Source organism: Aristolochia californica, unplaced genomic scaffold, assembly GCF_029961685.1.
Source record: "Aristolochia californica isolate CCGP_79_NKW_82.1479 unplaced genomic scaffold, dmAriCali1.0.hap1 SCAF_8, whole genome shotgun sequence".
Classification (NCBI taxonomy): Eukaryota; Viridiplantae; Streptophyta; class Magnoliopsida; order Piperales; family Aristolochiaceae; genus Aristolochia; species Aristolochia californica.
Genome location: NW_027182279.1, coordinates 4,004,587 through 4,030,299, shown reverse-complemented (window position 1 = coordinate 4,030,299; position 25,713 = coordinate 4,004,587). Strand labels below are relative to the sequence as shown.

The following is a 25,713-nucleotide window of genomic DNA, read 5'->3' as shown; positions in this document are numbered from 1 at the left end:
TAAACTTTGACTTCTTTTTCTCTTTTAGATAAATACGAATTGATTTGGACCAACTAAGGTAGTTCTATCTATGCAGTTTTTTTGTGGTTATCAAAGTCGTATATTTACCCTCAAAACCTTCAAATTCCCTTGAGGGGGTGATTATTTCACCAGAATCAGCCATAAACACAAATAGCAGCCAAAACAACCAACTAGAAGCTTCACAAAAACAAGATGCCTGTGCAAACTACTTGGGCCCTACTTCACAAAACTCAGCTTTGATCAAAGATGTTTGTGGACATCAATAACATACATTAAGTATGAAATATATGTAAATTCAGCCGTAAATCAGCAAAAAAGAGGCATAAAATGGCTGATGTCAAACATACCAAAGAATGATGCAAGCACCGGTCATTTTATGGAGTATGCGCACATGATAGATGGTGTCAATCCGAGATAAAAAAACCTCTTTTTGGGCTCTTAAGTATATATAAAACTGCTCAATAAGCAGTAGCAACCATCAACCATAGGGTTATGGCAGAAAAAGAACTCAAAAAACTCATACCTTGATGCTCAGTCATTATCCAAATTTGAAATCCCCTTTTCTGAGGAGGTACTGGGTTCAAAGAAGGAAGGAGAATCACTTCACAGGCTCGAAATCAGGACCCTACTGCTCTGTTACCATGTTAAGAAGTGAGATATAAAAGATTGAGAGAGGAGAGGAAGAGAAAAAAAGAACAAGAAGATGCTGGAAGATAGACAGAGAGGAGCTCTCATTAGGGATCAGAATTTGACCCCTGATGCCTTTTATTCACTGAAGTGAGTCTGAGGTACAATGACATATATACCCACCCACTATTACACTTAACTACTTATAACTTCCAATCTACACCTCTAAATTACATACAAATTGGACCATAGAGCTGTCTAAACATGCTGAGCAAGATAGTTCCCACACTGGTAAACAGACCATGTGAAAAGACCAAATTGCTCCTTATACTACTTTCTAACACTTGTAATGAGTTAAGATTGCACAATGACTAGTTCTCTACTTTTATGTTATATGTGACAATGCAGGTAAAAGAAAGCAAATGGCTGGTCAAATGCTTCCTGAACTACTTAAGGCATGATAACTCAGAAGTCAGCGTTTTGTTTGATATGTTGTCTATTTTCTTGGTCCACTCTCGTATTGATTATACTTTTTTGAAGGAGTTTTATGTCATTGAGGTATATTGAACTTCTTAAAATCCTGCTTTTTTTATTATTTCGTTTTGTTTCATGATATTTCTTAAATGTTTTCTAAGAGCAGTGCCTCTGTTCTCTTGTTTGGTTGGTGATATCTCCATCTCTCTGTTTCAGGTTGCTGAAGGTTACGCTCCGGGTATGAAGAAAGCCCTTCTTATGCATTTTCTGCATCTTTTTCAAACAAAACAATTAGGTCATGATCATTTGGTTGTTGCCATGCAAATGCTTATCCTTCCTATGCTAGCACATGCTTTTCAGAATGAGCAAAGTTGGGAGGTGGTTGATCAAAGTATTGTAAAAACAATTGTGGACAAGCTTCTTGATCCTCCAGAAGAGGTGGTTTTTCTCCTTATTAGTCCCTTTCATGTTTACTTGTTCATTTTGTTGTTTTTTGTAACTACACTCTTTCATGTTTGTGAGTCTGTGAGGTGCATTACTTTATAAAAAAATTGGTTACATGAAACTGATATCTCTCTGTTTTTTAGGTTAGTGCAGAATATGATGAGCCTTTGAGGATTGAACTTTTGCAGCTCGCAACTCTGCTTCTTAAATATTTACAGAATGAACTTGTTCACCACCGTAAGGAGCTTATAAAATTTGGTTGGTACCATCTCAAACGTGAAGATAGTGCTAGTAAACAGTGGGCATTTGTCAATGTTTGCCACTTTCTAGAGGCCTATCAAGCTCCAGAAAAAAACATACTTCAGGTATGTAGTACGAGTTTGCTTAACCATTTACTTCTAAGTATTTTTCTTGTGGCAAATCCTTCATTTAGATGCCATGTGTTTAAGTACTTTCTGAACATGTGCTAGAACTTTATTTTGTGCTGCAGGTTTTTGTTGCTCTTCTGAGTACTTGCCAACCAGAAAATAAGATGCTGGTCAAACAGGCTCTTGATATATTAATGCCTGCACTACCACGGAGGTTACCTGTTGGAGACTTCCGTATGCCTATTTGGATTCGTTACACCAAAAAGATTCTGGTTGAAGAGGGGCACTCAGTTCCTAACTTGATTCACATTTTCCAGCTCATTGTTAGGCATTCAGATCTTTTTTATAGTTGCAGGGCTCAGTTTGTTCCTCAGATGGTGAATTCTCTCAGTCGCCTTGGATTGCCTTTCAACACTACTGCAGAAAATAGGCGTCTTGCCATTGAACTTTCTGGGCTTGTGGTTGCTTGGGAGAGGCAAAGGCAGAACGAAATGAAAGTGATCCCACCTGATAATGAGACTGGTCATAATCACAGTGGTGATGGGCCAACCACAAGCTCTGCTGGTGTAGTTGATTCAAAGAGACCACGAGATAGTTCTGCATTCTCTGAGGATCTAAGTAAGCAGGTGCCTGGTCTCCAATCCCTTTGTGTCATGTCACCTGGTGGGGCCTCAATTCCAAATATTGGAACTCCTGGATCAGCTGGACAACCACATGATGAAGAGTACAAACCCAATGCTGCTATGGAAGAAATGATTATAAATTTTCTAATCAGAGTGAGAATCCTTTTTTTTGTTTTTTTGTTTTGACTCAAGCTGATTCAGGTTCCTTTATCTCCAATAATGACTTTGTTGTCAAAACTTAGGTAGCGCTGGTTATAGAGCCAAAGGATAAAGAAGCAACCTCAATGTACAAGCAAACACTGGAGATACTATCTCAAGCTTTAGAGGTGTGGCCTTATGCCAATGTCAAGTTCAACTATTGGGAGAAATTGCTTAGCAGTCCTCAGCCTTCTCAATCAAAAGATCCTGCAACAGCTCTTGCACAGGGTCTAGATGTCATGAACAAGGTCTTGGAGAAACAGCCACATCTATTTATTCGGAACAACATTAATCAGATTTCTCAAGTAAGTTTTTCTCCTTCCTCAAAAAAACAGGTGACCTTTTCTAAATTGCATATATGCTCATTTGATTGAAATTGGCTGTTTACAGATACTGGAGCCCTGCTTCAACAGTAAAATATTGGATGCTGGGAAGTCACTTTGCTCATTATTGAAGATGGTTTTCACAGCTTTTCCCGTAGAAGCTGCTAATACCCCACAAGAAGTGAAGATGTTATTTCAGAGAGTTGAGGACCTAATACAGAAGCATTTGGCAGCAGTAACAGCACATCAAATATTACTTGAAGTTAGCTCTGCTAATTCGATGGTTAGCTTTGCAGTCTTTATGGTGAAGACTTTGACTGAGGTGCAGAAGGACTTCATTGATCCTTTTGTTCCTTCTCTGGTTCGTGTCTTTCAACGCCTCTCACGGGATATGGGATCATCTGTCGTTTCTCAGATCAGACAAGTATGCCCTGGCTAATTCCAACTCTTTGTCCTTGCACATCAAATTACAGACTCTTCAAGAGAGAAGAATTTATAGAGTAACCAGGACCAGTGCTTGTTGCTAAGTAGAATACCAAATATATGCTTCTTTTAACCAGTAATGAAACTTAAAGCAATGAAAGGCCATGATCATAAATTATACTCCTGTTCTTGATGTCTAGGTATTCCATGATGCTGTTATAGCAAAAAACTCAGACTCACAGTGTTCATGACTTTTCTTCTTTCAGATATTCTTTATGTATGGGTTATTTTTACGTCCACATTTTTTAAAAAGAAATAAAAAGGGATAGATTGTAGTTCAATGAAATCGAACATTTAATGTCATTAATTAATTAGAAACAGGCTAGCTTCTACGGAAATATTCTGAGTCAAGGGAATTTATAGTCTTTATTTGACTTGGTTATGATTTTGGTTTTCCTTAAACCCATCTACTGCATGTATCTGGTTATGCCACTTACTCAGAATGTGATCCTGTATTAGTGAACCGCAGCCTCAGTTCTCTTCTTGCAGTGATTTTTTTCCATATCTTTCAGGTTCTTGATTATGCCCAATAGTGTACTAATTATTATTCTTTTACGGTTTCAGCTACTTATCATTTTATTTTAAATCTGACTTGCCATTGGATACCAATTCTTAAATTCAGGGCCAGAGATCAGATCCAGATTCTGCAGTCAGTTCTTCACGTGCAGTAACTGACATTGGATTGGTGACATCAAATTTGAAATCAGTTTTAAAGCTTATCAGTGAGAGGGTCATGCTTATTCCTGAGTGCAAGCGAATTCTGGGCCAAATTCTTCATGGACTGCTTTCTGAGAAGGGTACTGATCCAAGTGTGCTTTTATGCATCCTTGATGTAGTGAAGTGGTGGATTGAAGATGACTTTAGGCAAAATGCTTCTGGTGCATCAACTATCACGCTTAATCAGAAGGAGATAATTTCTTATCTACAGAAGCTCTCTCAGGTTGACAGGCAAAGCTTCTCGCCTGGTACTCTGGAAGAATGGGATGTAAAGTATCTTCACCTTCTTGGTATCTGTGCCGACTCAAGCAAGTATGTGACCCTTTTCTTTCATTTATTCTTTGTCCAGTCTGATTTGACACCAGTTTGCCTAAGGAAAATATTAATGTTGTTACATGTTCATTGCTAATCAATGTACTGATGCCTCATGCACTATTATAAGTGAGCACTCAAATATGTTTATCTTATGCCGTTTTGAGTTCCACTATCGAGGGATAGGGCACTGAATGTTGCTTGTTGGATGATTCCAACTTCGAGGTCAATAACAATACAGCTCATGACCAAATCTTTTAGCTTATTCTTGGCATCTTAGATGTTAGGGTCGTGCAAACACTTAAAAATTTTTAAGCCATCACATGCATTCAGTGGAGGGTTCGAGTAGCGGCTTTGGTTGTAAGCAGAAGTGGCAACTGTTGGAATATCTTTATCACTTTGTCCAGTTAAGCTTTGCTATGGTTATTATATATCTCACATTAATAATTTGTCTTTTTCATAGATATCCTCCATCAATACGACAAGAGGTGTTCCAGAAAGTAGAAAGGCAATTCATGCTTGGTTTAAGAGCAAAAGATCCTGAAATTAGGCAGAAGTTTTTCTCGTTGTATCATGAATCACTGGGAAAGACATTGTTTGCGAGGCTTCAGTATATCATTCAAATTCAGGACTGGGAAGCTCTCAGTGATGTCTTCTGGTTGAAACAAGGGCTTGATCTTCTTCTGGCTATCTTGGTTGAGAATGTACCCATTACACTAGCTCCAAATTCTGCACGAGTTCCACCGCTTATGGCATCAGGATCTCTTCCTGAGTTTCCTGTGTTGCAACAGCAGCAGCTGCTGCAGCAATCTTCTGATAGACCTGAAGATTCACAAGGGAACCCCCTAACTTTTGAGACACTTGTCTCTAAACATTCACAGTTTTTGAATGAGACGAGCAAGTTTCAGGTTAGTATCTTTGAGTTGCGGTTGAGTTTTGTTCTCCTCCTGATGGCAATGGTTGCTTTAGAACAATCTAGTTCAAGGCACTTTATGGGTGAGTTTATTGGGACTCTTATTGTCATACAGTAGGTCTCTATTAATCTTTTAGCTGGTCTTCCTATCATCTTGATGGCGATTGCAAGCTTTCCCACAAATTATGCAGGCTTCTGTTCTCCTGTTGAGCACAATGCTTTACCTAATGGTTTTTTTTAATGGGTTTTTTCCATATTATGAGTAAGGGGAACAAGGTCTCATTTCCCCAAAAAAAAAAAAAAAAAAAAAAAAAAGGGAGGGGGGGGGGGAAGGTCTCCATGATTTTGGAAATTACTTAGGACGTTTGCCTCATAAAAACCTAAAATAGTCTCTAAGCTTGTAGGTAATATTGCACTAACAGAATCACTAAACATGTTGGTAAAGTTGCATGCCAGTTTAAGATCTTATTCTTTTAAATTGATGATTTTAGCAGTATCCCCATTAACTCCATACTTACCTTACCCTTTGGAGTGTTTTCTGACTACTTGGGTCATTTCATTATGAATTTTTCACTGCTTCTCTTTTGTTGTCAACCAGCATCTGTTTTTGTCATTCCAAGAACATTATGCTTCCCGTGGTATGCCTTGGACCTGATTTTTCTAGGTCTGTGTAGTGTACTGCTGATATATAGGAGAAGAAGGGTATAATTGTCAGTCCTTTGTTTATGATCACCCCTCTTCTCCTTGTTCTCTTTCACTGTGTCCCTCTTGGTTAGTTGGCAGAAGGGGCTAATTCTTGGTTTTTTTCTTGCTTACATAATCAATTCAGCTACTCTAGGAAGAAAAGAAGAACAGAGAAAATTATTCTATCTGGATCAATGTCATTTTGCATCACCTGTAAATTTGAGACGTTGGCTCCATTAGGACCTATAACTAGGAGTCTTCATTTGGTTTCGGGGGTATGACGCCTTTCACTGTTTCAAATAATGCTGCAAATGTGTTATCCGTTTAATAGTATTCCCAAATCCATTCCTTAAATTTTTAATAGAAAAGGCTCTACTCTTTAATGATGCCTATTTTATGTCTCATTTTTGGCAATTATTTCTTTTGTTCTCTATTTTGGTGGATAAAAGATATTATCTTTTCCTCCATAGGTGACAGATCTTGTGGTTCCTCTGAGGGAGTTGGCTCATATAGATGCTAATGTTGCATATCACATATGGGTCTTAGTTTTTCCCATTGTCTGGGTTACGTTGCAGAAGGAAGAACAGATAGCTCTTGCTAAGCCAATGATAGCACTCCTATCAAAAGACTATCACAAGAAACAGCAGGCAAATAGGCCAAATGTTGTGCAAGCCCTCCTGGAAGGCCTGCATTTGAGCCATCCCCAACCTCGTATGCCTAGTGAGCTTATTAAGTATATTGGAAAGACCTATAATGCATGGCATACTGCCCTTGCTCTGCTAGAGAGTCATGTTATGTTGTTTGTGAATGAGACAAAGTGTTCCGAGTCATTAGCTGAGCTTTATTGTCTGCTTAATGAAGAGGATATGAGGTGTGGTTTATGGAAGAAAAGATCAATTACTGCAGAGACGCGGGCAGGGCTCTCACTGGTTCAACATGGTTACTGGCAGCGAGCCCAGAGCCTCTTTTATCAGGCAATGATTAAGGCAACTCAAGGTACTTACAATAACACCGTCCCAAAAGCTGAAATGTGCCTATGGGAGGAACAGTGGTTATATTGTGCAAATCAACTTAGTCAGTGGGATGTCTTGGTAGATTTTGGAAAAAGTGTTGAAAATTATGAGATACTGCTCGACTGTCTTTGGAAGATCCCTGAATGGGCTTATATGAAAGAGCATGTTATCCCAAAAGAGCAGGTAGAGGAGACACCAAAGCTTCAACTAGTACAGGCCTTTTTGACTCTTCATGATAGGAATATCAGTGGTGTTGCTGATGCTGAAAATATAGCGGGGAAAGGAGTTGAACTTGCCCTAGAGCAGTGGTGGCAATTACCTGAATTGTCTGTACAATCCCGAACACTTCTTCTGCAGAAATTTCAACTGCTAGTTGAAGTTCAGGAGTCGACAAGGGTTCTGGTTGATATTTCTAACGGAAACAAACAACATTCTGGGAACTCTGTTGCAGGAGTTCTTGGCAGTGGCTATATGGATCTCAAAGACATCCTGGAAACATGGAGACTTAGAGTCCCCAATGAGTGGGACAATAAGTGTGTTTGGTATGATTTGTTACAGTGGAGAAATGAAATGTATAATGCTGTGATTGAGGCTTTCAAGGACTTCGGTTCCACTAACCCACAACTTCATCACCTTGGAATTCGTGACAAAGCATGGAACGTGAACAAGCTGGCCCCCATTGCTCGAAAGCAAGGACTATATGATGTTTGTGTTACTATACTGGAGAAAATGTATGGTCATTCAACCATGGAAGTGCAGGTAACTGATTGATTTATGTTTGTGACATGATACATATGATTCTAAATTAATGCTATTGTCTCAGGTGGAAAACATATCATGAACTTTTAAATTACATCTTAAGAATATTTTTGCTTCTATTCCAGTACCAGAAACATGAAATGTATCAACTCTTCAAAATCTTTCCAGTTTTGGGAATGTGTAGTAAGGTTGAGCTGGATCCAACTACAACAGCATTAGTCAGGGTTACATGATATTTGACCAAAGAGTGGATATTGCTGGGCTTGCTCAGCAGGTCTATCTCTGACTTGAACTCCATTCTTTACTAACCTGGAGTATTAAGAAATCATTCTTTTAAAATCTTCACCCGTTATCATTGTCTTCATCATTACTGGAGCCTTGTCCAATCAAGTTAAAGTCTCATGACCAGTGGAACATTGCTATCTGATAGGGTACAGTTACTCTCTGAATTCTTCTATTTTCTTCTCTTCCAGATAGAAGTTTGATGGAGATGGCTGATGCAGTTTGGTGTTGTTGATTCCAAAAGCATTTTCTCAAGCTAGATCTGTTTACATTCTTCACAACAAAATAAGATATAAATGTTTATACTTGCTAACGTTCAAGATAGGTCTGCTTACAATCTTCACAACAAAATCTACATGTCTATGCTCCTCTTTGCAACAGGAACTTTATAAATTGATTCTGATTATTTATTTATTTATTTATTTATTTTGATAATATTGACATGTTGTGTATTTCACTGCTTGCTTTTGTCTTCATGTAGGAAGCGTTTGTGAAGATAAGAGAACAGGCAAAGGCTTATCTTGAAATGAAGGGAGAGCTGACCAGTGGTCTTAACTTGATCAATAGCACTAATCTGGATTATTTTTCTGTCAAGCACAAAGCAGAAATCTTTCGGCTCAAAGGAGATTTTCTGCTAAAGCTCAATGACTGTGAAAATGCTAATGTAGAATATTCTAATGCCATAAACGTTTTTAAGCAATTGCCAAATGGATGGATAAGCTGGGGAAATTATTGTGACCTGGTACTTTCTCTACTGATTAATTTGTTCAGCTGAGTTGTTGTGTCTTTTAATCTTATTATTTGTTGATTTCATGAATTTTTTCTCAGGTTTATAAAGAAACACATGATGAAATATGGTTGGAATATGCTGTGAGTTGCTTTCTTCAAGGCATCAAATTTGGTGTGTCCAATTCTAGAAGCCATTTAGCTCAAGTTCTTTACCTTTTGAGTTTTGACACTCCAAGTGAACCAGTAGGAAGAGCATTTGATAAGTATGTGGATCAGATACCTCACTGGGTTTGGCTTTCTTGGATACCACAATTGCTACTTTCCTTGCAAAGAACAGAGGCACCTCATGCCAAACTTGTTCTGTTAAAGATTGCTGCCGTTTTTCCGCAGGTAACAATCAGTTGTATAGATTGTTTACTTCAATTTCAAGGATTGAATGATTTATATTTGTGGTCCAAATTGCCTTACGCTTGTGTATGAAATGGTGAGCATTCTGTCATTTTTTGGCCTAAGCATCACCCTGTTCAGTAATCATATTGCTACTGGAGCTGTGGAAATTATTGTCCTCTGCTCTATAAGATTGTTTGGTAGCTTGAGAAGTTGACTGTATGGTGTTTTTGAAAATGAGAATTCCAATCCATTCCTGCAGGCCCTTTACCACTGGCTGCAGACATATTTTCTGGAACAAAGAGATGTTGCTAGTAAGTCTGAACTTGGAAGGAATCTAGCAATGGCCCAGCAACGTATGCAACAACAAAATATATCAGGTGCTGCAAGTACAGGGCTTGGCATAGCAGATTCAAATGCCAGGAGTGCCAATCATGGTGGCGGTACTGTGCCATCTGAATCTCAAGTACATCAGGGACCTCAAGGTGGTGTTGGTGGGTTTCATGATGGTGGAAACTCCCAAGGACAAGAGGCTGATAGGTCAATGGCTATGGATGGTAGCAATATGCATGCTGGCAATGAGCAACCTCTTCAGAATTCTTCAGCCATTCCTGAAAGTGGGCCAGCCTCATTACGGCTGACTTGTGGTGCTGGTTTGGTAGCTTCTGCTGCAAGTGCATTTGAGGCTTCAAAAGATATAATGGAGACACTGAGAAGTAAACATACGAATTTGGCTAGTGAACTTGAGGTGAGTATGATGATAACTGGTTCTTTATTATGGATATATCCATCTAATGATTTCTTGTTTGGTATATTGATGTCTGCATTCCTTTTTCACAGGTTTTACTGACAGAAATTGGTCAAAGGTTTGTTACTCTGCCTGAGGAGAGACTTCTGGCTGTAGTGAATGCTCTGCTTCATCGTTGTTACAATTATCCAACTGCCACTACAGCCGAGGTTCCTCAATCTCTCAAGAAAGAGCTGGCTGGTGTTTGTAGCGCTTGCTTTTCACCTGATGCTGTTAACAAGCATGTTGATTTTGTGAGAGAATATAAGCAAGATTTTGAACATGACTTGGATCCAGAAAGTGCAACTACTTTTCCTGTTACTCTTTCTGAACTGACAGAACGATTGAAGCACTGGAAGAATGTCCTTCAGAGCAATGTTGAGGACAGATTTCCTGCAGTTTTAAGATTAGAAGAAGAAAGTAGGGTGTTGCGAGATTTCCATGCTGTAGATGTGGAGGTTCCAGGGCAATATTTTATAGATCAGGTCAGGCTGGATAAAATTTAGCTTAATTTCTTAATGCATGGTTAATATAGGTAAAAAGAATGATAAACCTGCCACCTTGTTATAATCTATAAGGTTCAGTGGTAGATATCTCGTCTGCACTCAAGACCATCTATTTGCTGGATGTTTGCATTATGATGATCTGGAATTGTTAAAAAACTACAGTTGTGAATGTTTACAATTTTAACCGTGCAAATCACTCTTGTCATAACGCTCACATGTTTCTCTTCTTAGGAAGTTCCTCCTGATCACATGGTGAAGTTAGACAGGGTTGGGGCTGATATTCCAATTGTGCGAAGGCATGGTAGCAGTTATCGGAGAATCACCCTCATTGGTTCTGATGGATCCCAACGCCATTTTATTGTTCAAACTTCATTAACTCCCAATGCTAGAAGTGATGAACGTATTCTTCAGCTATTTTGTGTGATGAACAAGATTTTTGATAAACACAAGGAGTCCAGACGCCGTCATTTATGTATACACACACCCATAATCATCCCTGTCTGGTCTCAGGTGAGGATTTTTATATTTTTGCTTAGATAACTCATCATTGATTCACAAGATGATCACATTGTGGATTGGGCTTATGCACTTGGGGGGTTTCAGTGTGAGGTCTTGGGTTTAAGTTTCACCAGATATGATGATCGACATTTTAAAAAAGAAGACAATCACTTTAGATGAACTCTTATAATTATTCAGTGTGGTATTTTTGGAAGAAATTTTAACTCTATGTTGGATAATTACTTTCTTTTGATTTTAACAATGGTTGATTGACCAGGTTCGCTTGGTGGAAGATGACTTGATGTATTGCACTTTTCTTGAGGTTTATGAAATCAACTGTGCAAGGCATGATCGAGAAGCAGACCTTCCAATCACCCATTCCAAGGAACAAGTAAATCAAGCTTTCTCATGTCAGATTTCACCTGAAGCAATAGTTGATCTTCGTCAGCAAGCTTATACTGAAATAACAACAACCATTGTTAGTGACAACATTTTCTCCCAGTATATGCACAAGACTCTTCCAAGTGGCAATCATCTGTGGGCTTTTAAAAAACAGTTTGCCATCCAGCTAGCCCTTTCTAGCTTTATGTCATATATGCTACAAATTGGAGGAAGGACTCCTAATAAGATTCTGTTTGCCAAAAACACCGGCAAAATATTCCAACTTGATTTCCATCCAGGTAATGTATGATTTGGTTGTTAACTTATGTGTGATTTCTTGTGGCTTTTTTCTAGCTTATTTATCTTACTATTTTGCAGCATATGATGCCAATGGAATGATGGAGTTTAATGAACCCGTCCCTTTCCGATTGACACGAAATGTGCAGCGTTTCTTTTCCCATTTTGGAGTGGAAGGTCTTATTGTGTCGGCCATGTGTGCTGCTGCACAATCTGTAGTTTCACCGAAAGTTAGTTTCTATCTGTGTGTTTGTGTGTGTGTGTGTGTGTGTGTGTGTGTGTATAGGTGATTCTTATGCGATGTCTTGATATCTTTTTCAGCAAAGTCAGCACATATGGTATCAGTTGGCTATGTTTTTCCGTGATGAGCTATTATCGTGGTCATGGAGAAGGCCACTAGGAATACCTTCAGCACCAGGTCCATCAGGTGCTATCAATCCCTTGGATTTTCAGCAGATGGTGACTACCAACGTGGACCATGTTATTGCACGTATCAAAGGCATTGCTCCTCAGTTCTTCTCTGAAGAGGTACTCCACTTGCCAATACTTAACACTTTCTGCTGCTTTGTTATCTCACTGCAACCTGTTACCTCAAACCCTTCATAAATGGATTATTTTAGTTGAAAATAAGACCTTTGCTTCAGTATGATAAGGCAGAACTAATATTCTGCTAATTATATGAACAGTTTTACCATAGAGATGTATAAGCCAATACATTTCATAATTTTAATTATTTTTTAACCTTTAACCATGGTCTTGCTTTTCAGGACGAGAACCCCACTGAGCCACCTCATTCAGTGGAGAGGGGTGTGATTGATTTAGTGGATGCAGCTTTATCTCCCAGGAACTTATGTATGATGGACCCCACTTGGCATCCATGGTTCTGATTTGATTAATAAAAATGAGCATTCATCCAAATAAATTTTCCCTACAAGCCAAGACGCCCAGCTGATGCAATCTTCTACTCTTAGTTAATGTTGATTGAAGCATTTCGGGGTTTACCTTGAAATTATTTTGTACATATCGTTATGAATTACGTACATAGCAGCCTAAATGAGCATGTTAATTTCTTATAAAAAATGTTAATCTTTGCTTCTTTTTCTTTTCTTTTTTTTTTTCTGTTATTTTTCCATTTCAGCCGATTAATGTTTCCTTCGAGGAGATTTAACTTAGGTGCACCAATCTTTAACATCAAATGGAAATGAAGTGGGCTTAAACATTATTTTTCTTATTTCTATGCATTGATGTTAAATAGAAATTCTTTCGTATTTGCATCAATTTTTAAAACTCTATCATTTTGTCAAGTATTCGCTGCTTTTGTGCGTATTAGCCGGAAGATCGGAGAAAGCGTCTACAGGCATGTGACAAATCTGATGGAGAATCTCTGTCGTTTAGTGCGTTACAAACCAGCACGCGGAACGGAAGATTGCACAATTTTGCGAGGTCCAACCACTGAGTCTCCGTTGCCAGCTTAAATATCTTTTCTCTCTCTTCGTCTCGCACTCTCTCGTTCGATCGCGTCGCCGCATCAACTTCGACTGACGTGCTTCTCATCTGTGGTTGATCGCTATATAACGACTTGAGAGAGGACGAGTCCCTGAGCGTGAAGAGAGACAGGATAGAAAGCCATGGCACCGCCCGACTCCGAAGTTGTGGAGGAGGCCATGGTTACTTTGCAGGAGAAGAAGCCGATTTCAACGATTGTTATCATCATCGGTATTTTTGTTTGTCATCTCTACCGTGTTGCCTTTTTTTTTTTTTTTTTTTTGTGTGTGGTTATTTTGTTTATGATGCAAATCGTTTTTTTTTTTTTCATTTTTTTATGGGGTTTTGTTGATTTTGCAGCCATGCAGACTGAGGCGCTTCCCCTCGTTAACAAGTTTCGGCTTTCCGAGACACCCGATTCTCCGTGAGTCATTCTTTGTCCTTAGCGGTGTTTCGTCCATTTTATCTATTCGTGGTGGTACTCCTCGTCGTTATTGTTTGTGTTTTCATCATCATCATCGTCATCATCATCATCATTTTGCGTTTCCTGTAATCCATAAGATACTTCCACCTCAGACTGAAATTAAAATTTATAAAAAAATTACCATTTCGCTTGTCAGCAATCAGTTCATCTGGCAAGTGCCCATATGTTCTTATTGTGAGGGTTCTCATGCGCAGGGGATTGCCCTTCCTATATTTTTTATTTTATTTTATTTTTAGCAGCGAAAACTGAAGTTCTTGTTTTTGGTTATTGTTCCCCTTCTTATGATTGTTGAATATAATTTTATATCTAAGAAAAGATGTGATTTGGTTTCTATATTAGAAGAGATGTGACTAGATTTTGACATTTTAACCTCTAGGCAGTGAAGTTTCTAAAAAGTAAGTTTATGACTTCTAAAGAGTAGAAGAGATTGTCTTGTAAACTGCAGCTTTATTCAATGTAAATACAACCATGTAAATACAATGTGCCTCACCTTCTCTTCTTGATCTAGCTAGTTATCTTTAAGTGATTATTTCATATTATTAGTAGGTAAAAAGTCTATAGTTATATGTGCTCCACAATTCAAGCTAGTTGTTTGAAGTGAGAGTTGTTGTGTGTGGGAAAATAATTTAAGCTAGTTGTCTTATTATTTGGGAGAGACCTTCTAACATTGGGTAGTCATTCTGGGAGAACCGGCTTCCTAGACTTCACTAAGCATCATTGTTTTTGTTTACATCGGAGCAAATATATCTGTAGCCCTTTTTAACCTCATTACACATGGGAATGGGTTTTGCAGTTTTACATAAGAGTTTTTGGGAAGAACTCACCCGACTATGAGTAAATATTAGTGAAATCTAAGTACTCTTTTGGAGTTAGCAACTAAAAATGTATAGTTTTAACCTATTGAAGTTAGTTAAACGAGGATTTAATCTACTAAATTATAGTGAGATTTAACCTGTCAGGGGAATGGGTATCTCATTTCTACATGGAGTTCGGGGAGTACTGACCCAACTATGAGTGAAAACAGTGAATCTAAGTACTCTTTATAAGTTAGTAGTTAAGCAATCTGTAGTTTTAAGTTGCTTATGCAACTGTGTACTTGGTTAGATGAGCTACTGAACTACTAAATTTCTGGTGAGTTGGAGCTACAAGTGTACTTGTTAGTTGGTCTACTTTGACTATGACCTTATTTGCTTCTTATTTTGGGTGCGATTCTGATAAGGTCCTCTCTTTGGCCTTATTGCAGGTTCCCTAAAGGGGTGCCATGGGTCGGGTACCATGGTATATACGAAGGTCTGCAGATTAATATTATCTGGCCTGGAAAAGATTCAGTTCTGGGTGAGTACTTGAGCTAGGCTGCTAGTTTTATAAGGATGAAGATAATTCAGTTTTTTCCTTTGGTTCTTTGCTAGTGCCGGTGAAGCATTCTGCTTAAGATATTAATTTTTTAGCTTTTAATTATTGGAAACCCCATAAATTTGATACTCACGTATTATCAACATGTAATGTTTATGAACTGTTTTATTCATAGAAGAGGGAAAGAAGACTAATCTGAGTGCAATCAACAGCACCCAACCTTCTGACTTATTAAAGAGTCATTACTTATGATATTGAAGAGACTACCACTTACCAAGTATCACTATTTCCAGGGGTTGATAGCGTTGGAACTATCTCAGCATCTCTTATCACCTATGCATCTATTCTAGCATTAAAACCAGACCTTATCATAAATGCAGGAACTGCTGGTGGTTTTAAGGTCGTTTATTTTACACTTGATTAACTGCTGTATTATTTCTGTTGTTCAGTGTTCTTTACATTTAACCCTGTACAGATCTGATTTTCTTTCTGAATGGCTACTGGTTTCTTGAGTATTTTGCAGGCAAAAGGAGCATGTATTGGCGATGTGTTTGTGGTTTCAGGTGTTGCTTTTCATGATAGAAGAATACCTATCCCTGTAAGAGTTCTTTGTTCTTTCCCTTTTTTGGGTTAAAATTTTTAATATACTGATGGTGAAGACAAATGATAGAGCAAAAAGGAGGAATCATGTGGCCACCTAGTGCCATCGGGATGTGGTTCTAAAGATATTATTCTATGACACTGGTTCTAAAGATAATTGATGATGATCTTACTAAAAAAGGGAAGAAAATTGAAAGTTATTCAAGTGTGAAGATGCCATTAAAAAAAATACGAGCTCATCTTGTATCATATATTCTGTATCTGGACGCTGAGCATCATCCAGTGTCTAAGATCATATGGTTAACAAAAATGATGAAAATATTGAAAAAAAAAGGAATGTTAAACATTTTAGTTTACCTGGATAGGTCATAGGTTCTTTGGAAAGGAATTTTTAATGTTTTTGAGCTGCTTAATCTGTCATGAATTTTTTTTTTTCACCTTTCAAGTCCCCCTTACCCTGCAGGTTTTTGATCAATATGGAATAGGTTCTCGGAAGACTCTCCCTACTCCTAACCTTTTGAAGGAACTCAATCTGAAGGTGATTTTGAGATAGTTTATCCTGTTCGTGTGATGTTTGACCCTCTTAATTTTTTTCTTCACAATATGCAACTATTCTTTTCTGCATACTTCATGACATCCAATGTGCATATTATGATAAACCCTTAGGATGCACCCACACATGACTTTACACTAGGCATCAATAGAAATTTGCCACAAGATTCTACCAATTCTGAGCATGCAATTATATATCTATTAGGTTAAAAGGTTAGGGACAGGCTTTGGGAGGCAACATTGACATCCATGTTTTGAGGAGATGCCCCCATATCCGGAAGGCAAAGAGGAGATGATTTTTTATTTATTTTTTTTGTTTGAAAAGAGTTTGAGATTTATTAAGAAAAAAGGGTACAGACACTACTGCACATTACCCAGAAAAAGCGCCCAAAGAAAGCAAAAGTACAAGCTGGCTACATTAAGGGTGAAAAGAAACAATATCTTATAAATTTACAATTAAAATTTTGGGCTTGTGAACTGTCTTTTGCAAGAGAGTCGGCCACTTGGTTGGCAGATTTGGGAAGATGATTCCACTTGTTGGTGATGTGTTGCTCCATGTCAGCAATGTCCTCAAATACATGCATTAGCCTCCAAGGTGGGTCAAATATCTTAGGGCCTCCCACTTGATCACAGCTTAGAGTCTCCCTGAACAAGCAGACAGCATTTACCATTGTTCCTTGCAATCTTGATACTGTGCTGAACAGCAAAAGCCTCAACTTCAGTGGAGTTGGCAACTCCAATGGGACCAGAGACGGTGGTGAGCGTTCTGCCTTTCAAATCTCCAAGGGTCCCACCCTCCCCTGCAGGGCCAGGATTGTTAAGGGAGCAAAAATCAATTCATGCCTTCAAATTCGCTTATGGTACCCACCCAAGCAAGGGTTTGGTGGATGAGCTTGTCTGTGATCTTTTCAAAGGGTTCAGTGGTTACCATTAAAAACTCGATTGCTCCTTGCATCAGGGTAGATTGGAAATAGCAGTTCTCTAATGGATTTTGCCTTTACTCCGAAGAGGCATAAAAGCACACTTAATCCTTGAAGGAATTGGAGAAGCAAACCTTGAGGTTGAAATGCTGAAGCAAGAAATGCCAAAGATTCGGCACACTGCAAGAAGATATGATCTACCAATTCATTCTTGTTACCACAGAAACGATATCAATTGTTCCCTGCAAGCTGTCCTCTTCTATTCAAATTAATACATGAGGATCCTATTGCTGAAGGCACACCAATTGAAGGGGAGGTCTTTGGGCATAGCTTGCGAGTTCCAGACTTTTGCTGTGTTCAGGTCTTGATATTCATTGGTAATAATTCTGGTGAGGTACTATGAAACAACAGTGAAAGTTCCATTTGTTGTTTTGGTCCAAATAATCTTGTCTTCCCCAGTTTTTCTAAGATTTACCTTCAATCTTAGACAGCAACCTGCTGGCTTCCTCAGCTTCACTATCTGACTGGTTTCTTCCTAGTTTCATATGGCAACCATTATTTGTGCACAATTCAGAAACTGTAGCCTTGTGGCCCTGTAGATGCAACATATGGAGGGAAATTCAATTGCTAATGGCTTGTCATCCATCCAACAGTCTTCCCAAAAGTTTGCTGTTCTGCCCTCACAGACTGTAAATCTGATTCTAGTTCATTAAACTCCAGAGTTGCTTTCCACCAAGGGGAGCAAGAGCGAGAAGAGATAAGATTAGGTTATATTTGTATTTTTCTGCAGTAAGCTTCCTCAATATGGCCTCCTTGTCAATGCAGAATTTCCAATTCCATTTGGCCAGCAGAGCCTCATTCATCTCTTTAATTCTTCTAATTCCGAGCCCCCCAAGGGCCTTTTGGAAGCAGACGTCCTCCCACTTAACTAGGTGATATTTCTTTCAGTCAAGTGACCTGGTCCAAAGAAATGTTTCTCCAAAGATTCAATGATATTGGCTAGGGCTGCCAGGCACTTGAGAACTGAAATGAAGTAGTTGGGGAGGCCTATTAGGATGGATCTGATCAAAGTAAGTGTTCCCATTTTGATAACATTTTCCCTTTCCACGAAACTAGGTGATATTCCAAATTTTCAATGATTGGTGCTCATTGAGCTTTGAATGTGCAGTTAGATGAAAGCGGGAGGCCAAGGTAGTCAAGAGGGAGCTGTCTAATTTGATAGCCAAGGAAAGACCCAAATTTATCCAGTGTGTTTCCATCTACGTTTATGCCAACTATGGTTTATTTGTTCCAGTTTATCTTCTGCCCAGAGATGGCCTCAAAGGTGATAAGAATCGCCTTCCAAGTTGTTACTCTTCCATCTTTGCCTGACTGATACACAAGGTATCATCACCAAATTGTAGTACCAGGATGTCCGGATCACTAATATCAGTAATTAGTTAGAGCTAGTGGCTATATGTGGCCTTGCGAATGAGGCTGAGAATCTGTTCTCCCACAAGGTTGAACAATAGAGGGGACCACCTTGCTGAATGCCTCTCGTACAAAGTATCCATTTGCATTGTTGTTGATCAACACTGAGGAAGTGAAAGATATGCAACTTCTCATCCACATTCTCCACTTTTACCGAATCCCATCTGAGACATGATTGCCTCAAGAATGTCCCAAACAACCTTGTCAAAGGCCTTCTCAAGGTCATGCTTGAGGGGCACCCTACTCTTGCCTTTTCTTCTTGAAGAAATCAATTAATTTGTAGGGATTTTTGCTTACCACCAGGGAGGGGTGTTGATCTTGTCGTGTCTATTTGCAAGGACATGCCGAGATTTTGTATGAGCTTGAGATCAAACTTTGAATTGTCTGCTTACATCTTGATGGAGCTGCTGAAAGGTAAGGCTGGCAGGAACCTCTTTGGCCTCTTTATTCCCACTCTTATTGTTGTGAAAAATACTTAAAAAACGCATTAGAGACAACGTTGTGATCCAGATTCAGGTCCCTGATAATGATGAGAGTGGAGAGTTTGTTCGCCATTTGATGAGAGGAGGCAATAGCATGGAAAACTTTCGTGTTCTCGTCCCCTTCCTTGATCCATTTGAATCTCCTATATTGCTTCCAGTACACGCACACATGGGTGATGAGAGAGGAAAGATTTTTTTTTTTTTTGAAAAAGTAAAAAAAGAAAAAAAAAAAAAGAGGAGATGAGAGTTACCTCGTGAATGTTGTTAACGAGACAAGAACTATGAGAGGATAAACAACCCAACAAATTGCAATACCAGTCTTTGATGTTGTTACCTTTGAGCTGCTTCAATTTCACACCACTCCTTAGGTTATTGGTGAAGCTCTCAAGGTCCGGCCACCGTTGCTTGACACAAAAGGTGCATGCTCCTCAAGGTGGGGGTTGACAATGAGCATGATGGGCCAGTGGTTTGAGGTATGGCGAGGCAAGGTCGATCCTGCCACATACATGAAAATTTCCAACCAGTCATTGGAATCCAAGTAAAGGACGAGTTTCGAGAGGATATGCTGCACTTGCCCTTTAGTCCACGTGTAAGAGTTTCCATTGAAGGGGATTTCCTGGATGCTGAAACTATCAATGAAATCATTGAAATCTTGCACTGAAGAGGTAATGTGGGGGACGATAGGCTTTTTTTCTCCGATCTCGTTGAATTCTCCAATAACAAGCTAGGGTTCCGTCGTGGAATTTAAGTGAACCTAATGTCTGGCCAGAAGCTGCTATGGAGGCTCTGATTTGAGGGGCCATATATGCTGCAAATTGCCCAGGCATTTCCATTTGAGAGGTCTCTAAACTGAGGAGCCAAGTCGAATTGGTATTTGGTGCATTGAATCAGGTGGAGCTGAGATGTATTCCATTTTTCAAGGGTGCATGTGCCATTCCCTGGGCACCCAGGGCATCCCACAAACTGCTGACCAGACTAGATGTCTCGAACCAGAGATATGGAGGGATTCTGCTTTAGATTCTTAGAAGAGGACAAGATGAGCATTGAAGGATCTTAGCGTTTGGTGGGTAATAGCTCTCTTTGAAGAGGTACCAAAGCCCCTGATACTCCCAGACATATAATCATTTCAATGGGGGAGGTAGAAGAGAGATATGTTCTGCAGAATTAGTCTAGAACAACGTCCCAAGATAAAACAAACTCTTTGATAGCGTCCCACAGTCTAGTTATATCCTCAACAATTACATTGAGTGCTCTCTTCTTGCCATCGGCATTTCTCATTCTATATTAGAGTCCTAAATTTCTGAAGGAGTGAGCCGTTAGGTTTTGGGTGGAGTCCCTTTGTCTGGTTCTTCTGAAATGCATCCTAGATATAAGGGGATTACATTGGGTGCTCTCTTCCTGTGATAGGCATAACTCATTCTATAATAGGGCCCTTTTGAATTTTCCAAAGAGCAAACCGCCAAGTTTTCATTTTGGGTGGAGGCCCTTTTTGTGGTTCTTCTGACATATGTCTTGGGTATTGGGGGACAGAGGTTTGGAATGTGCTGTCCTGGGCCAGATCTACCTCTTGTCCTCTCACTGGTGAGGGAAGCTTTGTTATCCAACACTGTCCTTGTCTGCTTCTGAGGTCTTTGTGTCTCATTGGCTAGAGCTGGCTACAAGGATGATAGGATCCAAACATCACGGGTCTTTGGGTGCTAGGATCTGGGCTGATTTGCAGAGTGGTTCTTGTAGAGAGGAGTTAAGAGTTTTGGTCTTGAGAGGCAAGGTTGATCAGAGGAGGGGTTTGATATTGAAGAGTTTTTTGGTTCGATATGGGATGGAATTTGTGAGGTGCAAATCTAGGTTAGTCTGGTGGGTGGGGCTATTCAGTGGACCAGGGTTAATTGATCGGGGGTTGGGGCGGGGATGCAATGGGGGTGATTGACAATATCAGAAGCATGCGTAGGGTTGAAGTGTGAGCCAGGGTTTGTTGATGGAGGGGATTACGAGGATTTGCATTTTGAGTTTTGGGTTATAGGCTGGGGTAATCTCCAGGGTTAGGTTTGTCTTATCAGGATGGATTACCTTCTGACTTTGTTGATGTGTGTTTGAGAGGTTTAGCTGGTCCACGAAGGCTGAACAGCTGTGAGGAAGGCTGGCATCTAGGGGTCGGGTTCGGCAAAATTTTATCAGTTTATATTGCAAGGGATATGGATTTGAATCATTTCACCTATCTGCTCCAGCCACTCTCTGGCAAGCATGCTTTCCAACTGATATTTGAATGGTGTCCAGAAAGCCCTCTTGGGGTGCCAGCGGAAGGTCCTCTTCTCGGTCATCAAGCGAGGAGCCAAGAAATGGTATGTTTCAATCTGCAGAAGTAACAAATCCTCTGATTTTGGTGGATAGAGGAAAGTAACATCAGATCTTAAGAATTACTCGGTCTAGATGCCATCCTTGTATTTTGATATCTTCCATTGAACAATTTTCCCTGTATTGTGTAAGATTGTTGTGATCACTGTTTCACAATAGAAGTCTGTTGGAAGCTCGTCTACTGGGGTCAGATGCTTGTCGCTTTGGTCATTCGTGTGTGGACTTCATACGCTTGAGCTCACAAAAAAATTGCCCAGGGTTTGTTACCCATTGCCAGGATTTCTCTCTATGTTGCTTTGGTTGAAGATATTGAGAATCCAGCGACCCCTTCCCATGAAGGTTCCATTGCACAGCTGCCTATTTGGTGGACATTGAAGCTTGAGTCTGCACAGTCAGCAACAAGACGTGTTGTGAATAGCTATTTTGCCTTGAATGAGGTTTGTGTCCATTTGAATGGTTAGCTGAAATGTTTTTGGTGTAGCTTAGTTAGTGGTGGAAGGTGGTTTTCTTGCAATTGTTGGCCGGGTGGTTGAAAGTTTGGTGGTTGGTGGTTTGGTGAGGAAGACTTGGGGGTTTGATGGTTTGTGAGAGTTTGTGAGTTGGATTGATTATGGTATGGTGAAGGTGGGTGGTGTTGGAAGAAAGTTTCGAGGGCAGCTATGAAGAGCGGCCATCCAAAGCCAACCATAGTGAGTTTTGGGATGTCAAGACTTGCAACAACATTTTTCTAGCATTCAATGACTGGACTTACTTGCCTGAAGCATATCACTGGGGTTCGAAACACAGTGTTATGCATCCAGAGTTCCTTTCTCCCTCAAATCGGTTAATCCAGTTCCACTGCTTCCTTGATGAGAAAACTTTCTAGCCTGATGGTTGGAATCCGAATGAAGGAGGTTCTGCCAACTAAGACCAAAGAGATCTCCCAGCTGCTCCCGTCCGGTATGAGTATGTGATTCTATCTCCATTGACACTTCCGTTGGTCCACCTTACTCTTCTCCTTTGGTTGTCTTCTGTTAACTTCGATCCATTCTCCTTCTTCAGCTCATGGGTTGTTGTCCCTTCTCATTCTGCACCATTTACATCCATACCTGCCTGGATTTCATTGCATTCTCCGTTCTCATGGTCCCATCAATTTCCTCTCTCATTCGTTCTTTCTCTCTCTTGAATTGCTATTTTGTGTTCACTCTTCTCTAACACTCACTCTTGCCCTTGCAACCATTGCAATTTTTTTGTCAAAGAGGCAGAGAATGAGCATGTGGTCAGCCACTATCTTACCTAAACAAAATCTAGTTTTCCATAAATCTTTACAAAAAAAAAAAGTGGTCAACAAATTCATCACTGAGGTGCAGAACTTTACACAATCTACTATCCAACAGCATCCCACTAATTACTAATCGATCTGAAGTTAATACTTTCCCTCTAATTGAAAAACAAGCAAAATGGATGAACTTTGGAAGAGGGAGAGGAACACTTCAAGGGAGAAGGCCGGACAAGTGGGATCTTTCAGTTCTGGTGTCAAGTCCACTTCATTTTCTCTGGAATTCTGCTCAGTTTCATCTTTTAATCTCAAAACATATAATTACTAAATCAATTCTTAAGTTATGACAGATTTGTTCCTTTCCATTTTTTAGTCATGAGAGTGAATCAACTTTATTTGGAAAAGGTTGCATTTTCAAGCTGGTCATTTTTTTTTATCAAAATGAATCAAATAGGTTCTTAGCTGAACCCTAGGTTTTAAGATTACATAATGAATGGTATTGGGCATTGTTCCAAACTGTGATTGCCTAAGCTCCTCCAGGCCCATATAGTTTAGCCTTTGATGGAAAACTTTGAGATAACCAACAAGCATCTACCTTTTCGTTTCATGTTCTAAACTTTTTCTAGAGAAAAGGTGTGTCTATTTAAAGCCTGATGGCAAACAGAACAACTAATCAGAGATTGGTTGGTAACCACTTCCTTTGCAAGTGAGTTAGTTAAACTACTTGTGGACCTCGACACATGATTCCAGGAACTAACAACATTGTCCACTCAGTCAATAATTTTGAGGAAAGGGGATTCCTTTTACATCACCTAATAATGACCATTGAGTTGCCTCCAACATGTAGTGGACCCTGATATTGCATGTGAGTCACTGAAATGCTTCAGGTCTGGGAGATCAGCACTGTAAATTGCATTGGAAAGCAGTGGTTTTTTGTCGTATTTCAACAATTAATTATTAGCTTATTCGGAAGAGAAATTTAGCCCAAATTAATGTAGTATGCCTAGACTGCAAAAAAAAAAAAGATACAACTGAAAAAGTAGAGTTTCCAGTTTTATAAAAGCAGCCTAAAAATTGTTTAGGAAATATCATGGTAGAATTCAAGATGCATATGGAATTATAGTGATAAACACTTGAAATACATAAATTTGTATCTGCAAAGCAATTTCTAGAGGTTAAAACTATTGATTGGGAGGGCCTGTTACTCGTTACTCTTTAGGGGTTGAAGTCCGTGGTACAAAAGGGTCAAGCAACAACATACTCCACAATGGGACTGCTTGCTTAATTTTAATCCTCTAGATATGTAAACATCTGAATTTGAATCTATAAGTCGGGAAATTAGGATAACTGTGTATACAAAATAAACAAAGTAAACTTTTTGAACATAACTTAGTCAGGATGTTGGCGTTGGGATTTCTAGTTTATGAGAATCTGCTTGTCTTTGGTGGTAACCAGAGGCTTCTCTTTTATCAAGTCAGTCAATGTTTACAAACACTGTCAACATAGCCAAGCTCACACTTGCAGTTCTGCAGTTCAATTACACGTCACATACCATATTTTGTGTAACAAGAAAAAAACCAGTTTTGTTCTTCTCCTGTTTCAAGGTTTGGCGGCCTTTCATTTTCTCAGTGCCAAGTTTCCATTTACTCATGAACTTGTATGTACATTCATACTGCCGTCAGTGCTTTCCCCGAGTATTGATTTGTCCATGGAACTGGTTTTTGACATGTGCCTATTGACGCCACAGGTAGGGAATTTATCTACTGGTGATTCTTTGGATATGTCTCCGCATGATGAAGCATCCATTGTAGCAAATGATGCTGCCGTCAAAGATATGGAGGTGAGTTCATATTATATGATTGACACGTCCACACAGTTGAACACTGTCCCCTACATTTCTTATTAAAATATGTCCTTCAAAGTTCATTTGTACTTCTTTTAGGATATATCCTCCTGTTACTCATATAACTACAAGAATAAAAAGGATAATGTGAAAAGGAAAAAAAGGCCTCTTTTCCTTCTCTCAATCCTAAATGCAAGCCAACAAAATTTGGGATATGAACTGTCCTATCGAGGACTTACATTCATTTGTCATACATTCGTTTTTCTTTGTTTGGACACAGGGTGCAGCTGTGGCTTATGTGGCAGAACTCTTGTCGGTACCGACAATCTTTGTAAAAGCTATCACTGATATAGTTGATGGTGATAAACCAACTGCAGAGGAATTCTTACAGAATTTAGTGGCAGTAACTGCAGCTCTCGATCAGAAAGTTACTCAGGTTATTGATTTCATTCGTGGCAAGTGTCTTTCTGATCTTTGAGAAGAACCTAATGGTTGTATTATTTATATTACTTTGAGAGAACAAAGTGTGGCACTACCTGTTATGGAATCATAAAAAACAAAGTTCGCCAAATATGTTTTAACTTTTTGGCTGGGCTCTGTATTGTATCCTCAAATCAGAGCCTGTTGGTATAGTGATGAGAGGACATATTAGTGATTTGGATGTGATAGGGCATTTTCTTGGCATCATTGTGTAGGTATTTATGTCATACTTCAGAATATTGTAAGAAATTAACCCAATATTATATCCAAGATGGTCGGAAAGAAAGATGTAAGACCTGATCATGGTTATACGACCCATAATCATAAGTTCAAACAGAGAGTATAATTATACCCACAACAAAGTGAATTTAATCAACAATATCAACAATTGGTAACTTAACAATCAATGATGTTTGGATATACTTGGTTAAACTATTAATTAAGTGTTTCCCTAGAATTAGAATGGTTACACGTTGAAGAAAAGGTTCGTTTGTTAGAGAAATGAAACCCATGAAATTGTGCACCTCTATACAAACTAATTGAGCCTAATAGAATGGATTAGGATCCATTTAGAAGATATGTTTATAGTTTTAGATTCTTATCCAATC

At 39.2% G+C, this 25,713-nt stretch overlaps 2 protein-coding genes across 2 annotated transcripts in view; both read left to right on the top strand.

The window, feature by feature from the left end:
* The window catches only part of LOC137938123 (uncharacterized), a 41,916-nt gene extending 29,037 nt beyond the window's left edge, over positions 1 to 12,879 (top strand). The window contains 18 exon segments of the mRNA XM_068783105.1: positions 1,057 to 1,206; positions 1,339 to 1,560; positions 1,710 to 1,931; positions 2,057 to 2,710; positions 2,800 to 3,060; positions 3,146 to 3,502; positions 4,184 to 4,590; positions 5,054 to 5,498; positions 6,658 to 7,959; positions 8,723 to 8,983; positions 9,070 to 9,360; positions 9,620 to 10,105; positions 10,198 to 10,629; positions 10,882 to 11,160; positions 11,426 to 11,828; positions 11,908 to 12,056; positions 12,148 to 12,354; positions 12,594 to 12,879. Coding sequence (XP_068639206.1) covers positions 1,057 to 1,206; positions 1,339 to 1,560; positions 1,710 to 1,931; positions 2,057 to 2,710; positions 2,800 to 3,060; positions 3,146 to 3,502; positions 4,184 to 4,590; positions 5,054 to 5,498; positions 6,658 to 7,959; positions 8,723 to 8,983; positions 9,070 to 9,360; positions 9,620 to 10,105; positions 10,198 to 10,629; positions 10,882 to 11,160; positions 11,426 to 11,828; positions 11,908 to 12,056; positions 12,148 to 12,354; positions 12,594 to 12,713 — 6,648 coding nt within the window. The 3' untranslated portion in view covers positions 12,714 to 12,879.
* A 376-nt stretch (positions 12,880 to 13,255) lies between these two features.
* On the top strand, positions 13,256 to 25,309 carry LOC137938759 (5'-methylthioadenosine/S-adenosylhomocysteine nucleosidase-like). The gene is made up of 8 exons (XM_068783790.1): positions 13,256 to 13,542; positions 13,672 to 13,735; positions 15,039 to 15,130; positions 15,442 to 15,548; positions 15,672 to 15,746; positions 16,212 to 16,286; positions 24,530 to 24,622; positions 24,906 to 25,309. Exons 1-8 carry the CDS (start codon positions 13,455 to 13,457, stop codon positions 25,101 to 25,103), a joined length of 792 nt encoding a protein of 263 aa, XP_068639891.1. The 5' UTR covers positions 13,256 to 13,454; the 3' UTR covers positions 25,104 to 25,309.
* Positions 25,310 to 25,713: the final 404 nt, after the last annotated feature.

Coding starts and splice junctions, on each gene's coding strand:
- LOC137938759 (XM_068783790.1), top strand. CDS start 13,455: ATGGCACCGCCCGACTCCGAAGTTGTGGAGGAGGCCATGGTTACTTTG. Junction 15,549..15,671: donor GAACTGCTGGTGGTTTTAAG/GTCGTTTATTTT, acceptor AGTATTTTGCAG/GCAAAAGGAGCATGTATTGG. Junction 16,287..24,529: donor TGAAGGAACTCAATCTGAAG/GTGATTTTGAGA, acceptor TTGACGCCACAG/GTAGGGAATTTATCTACTGG.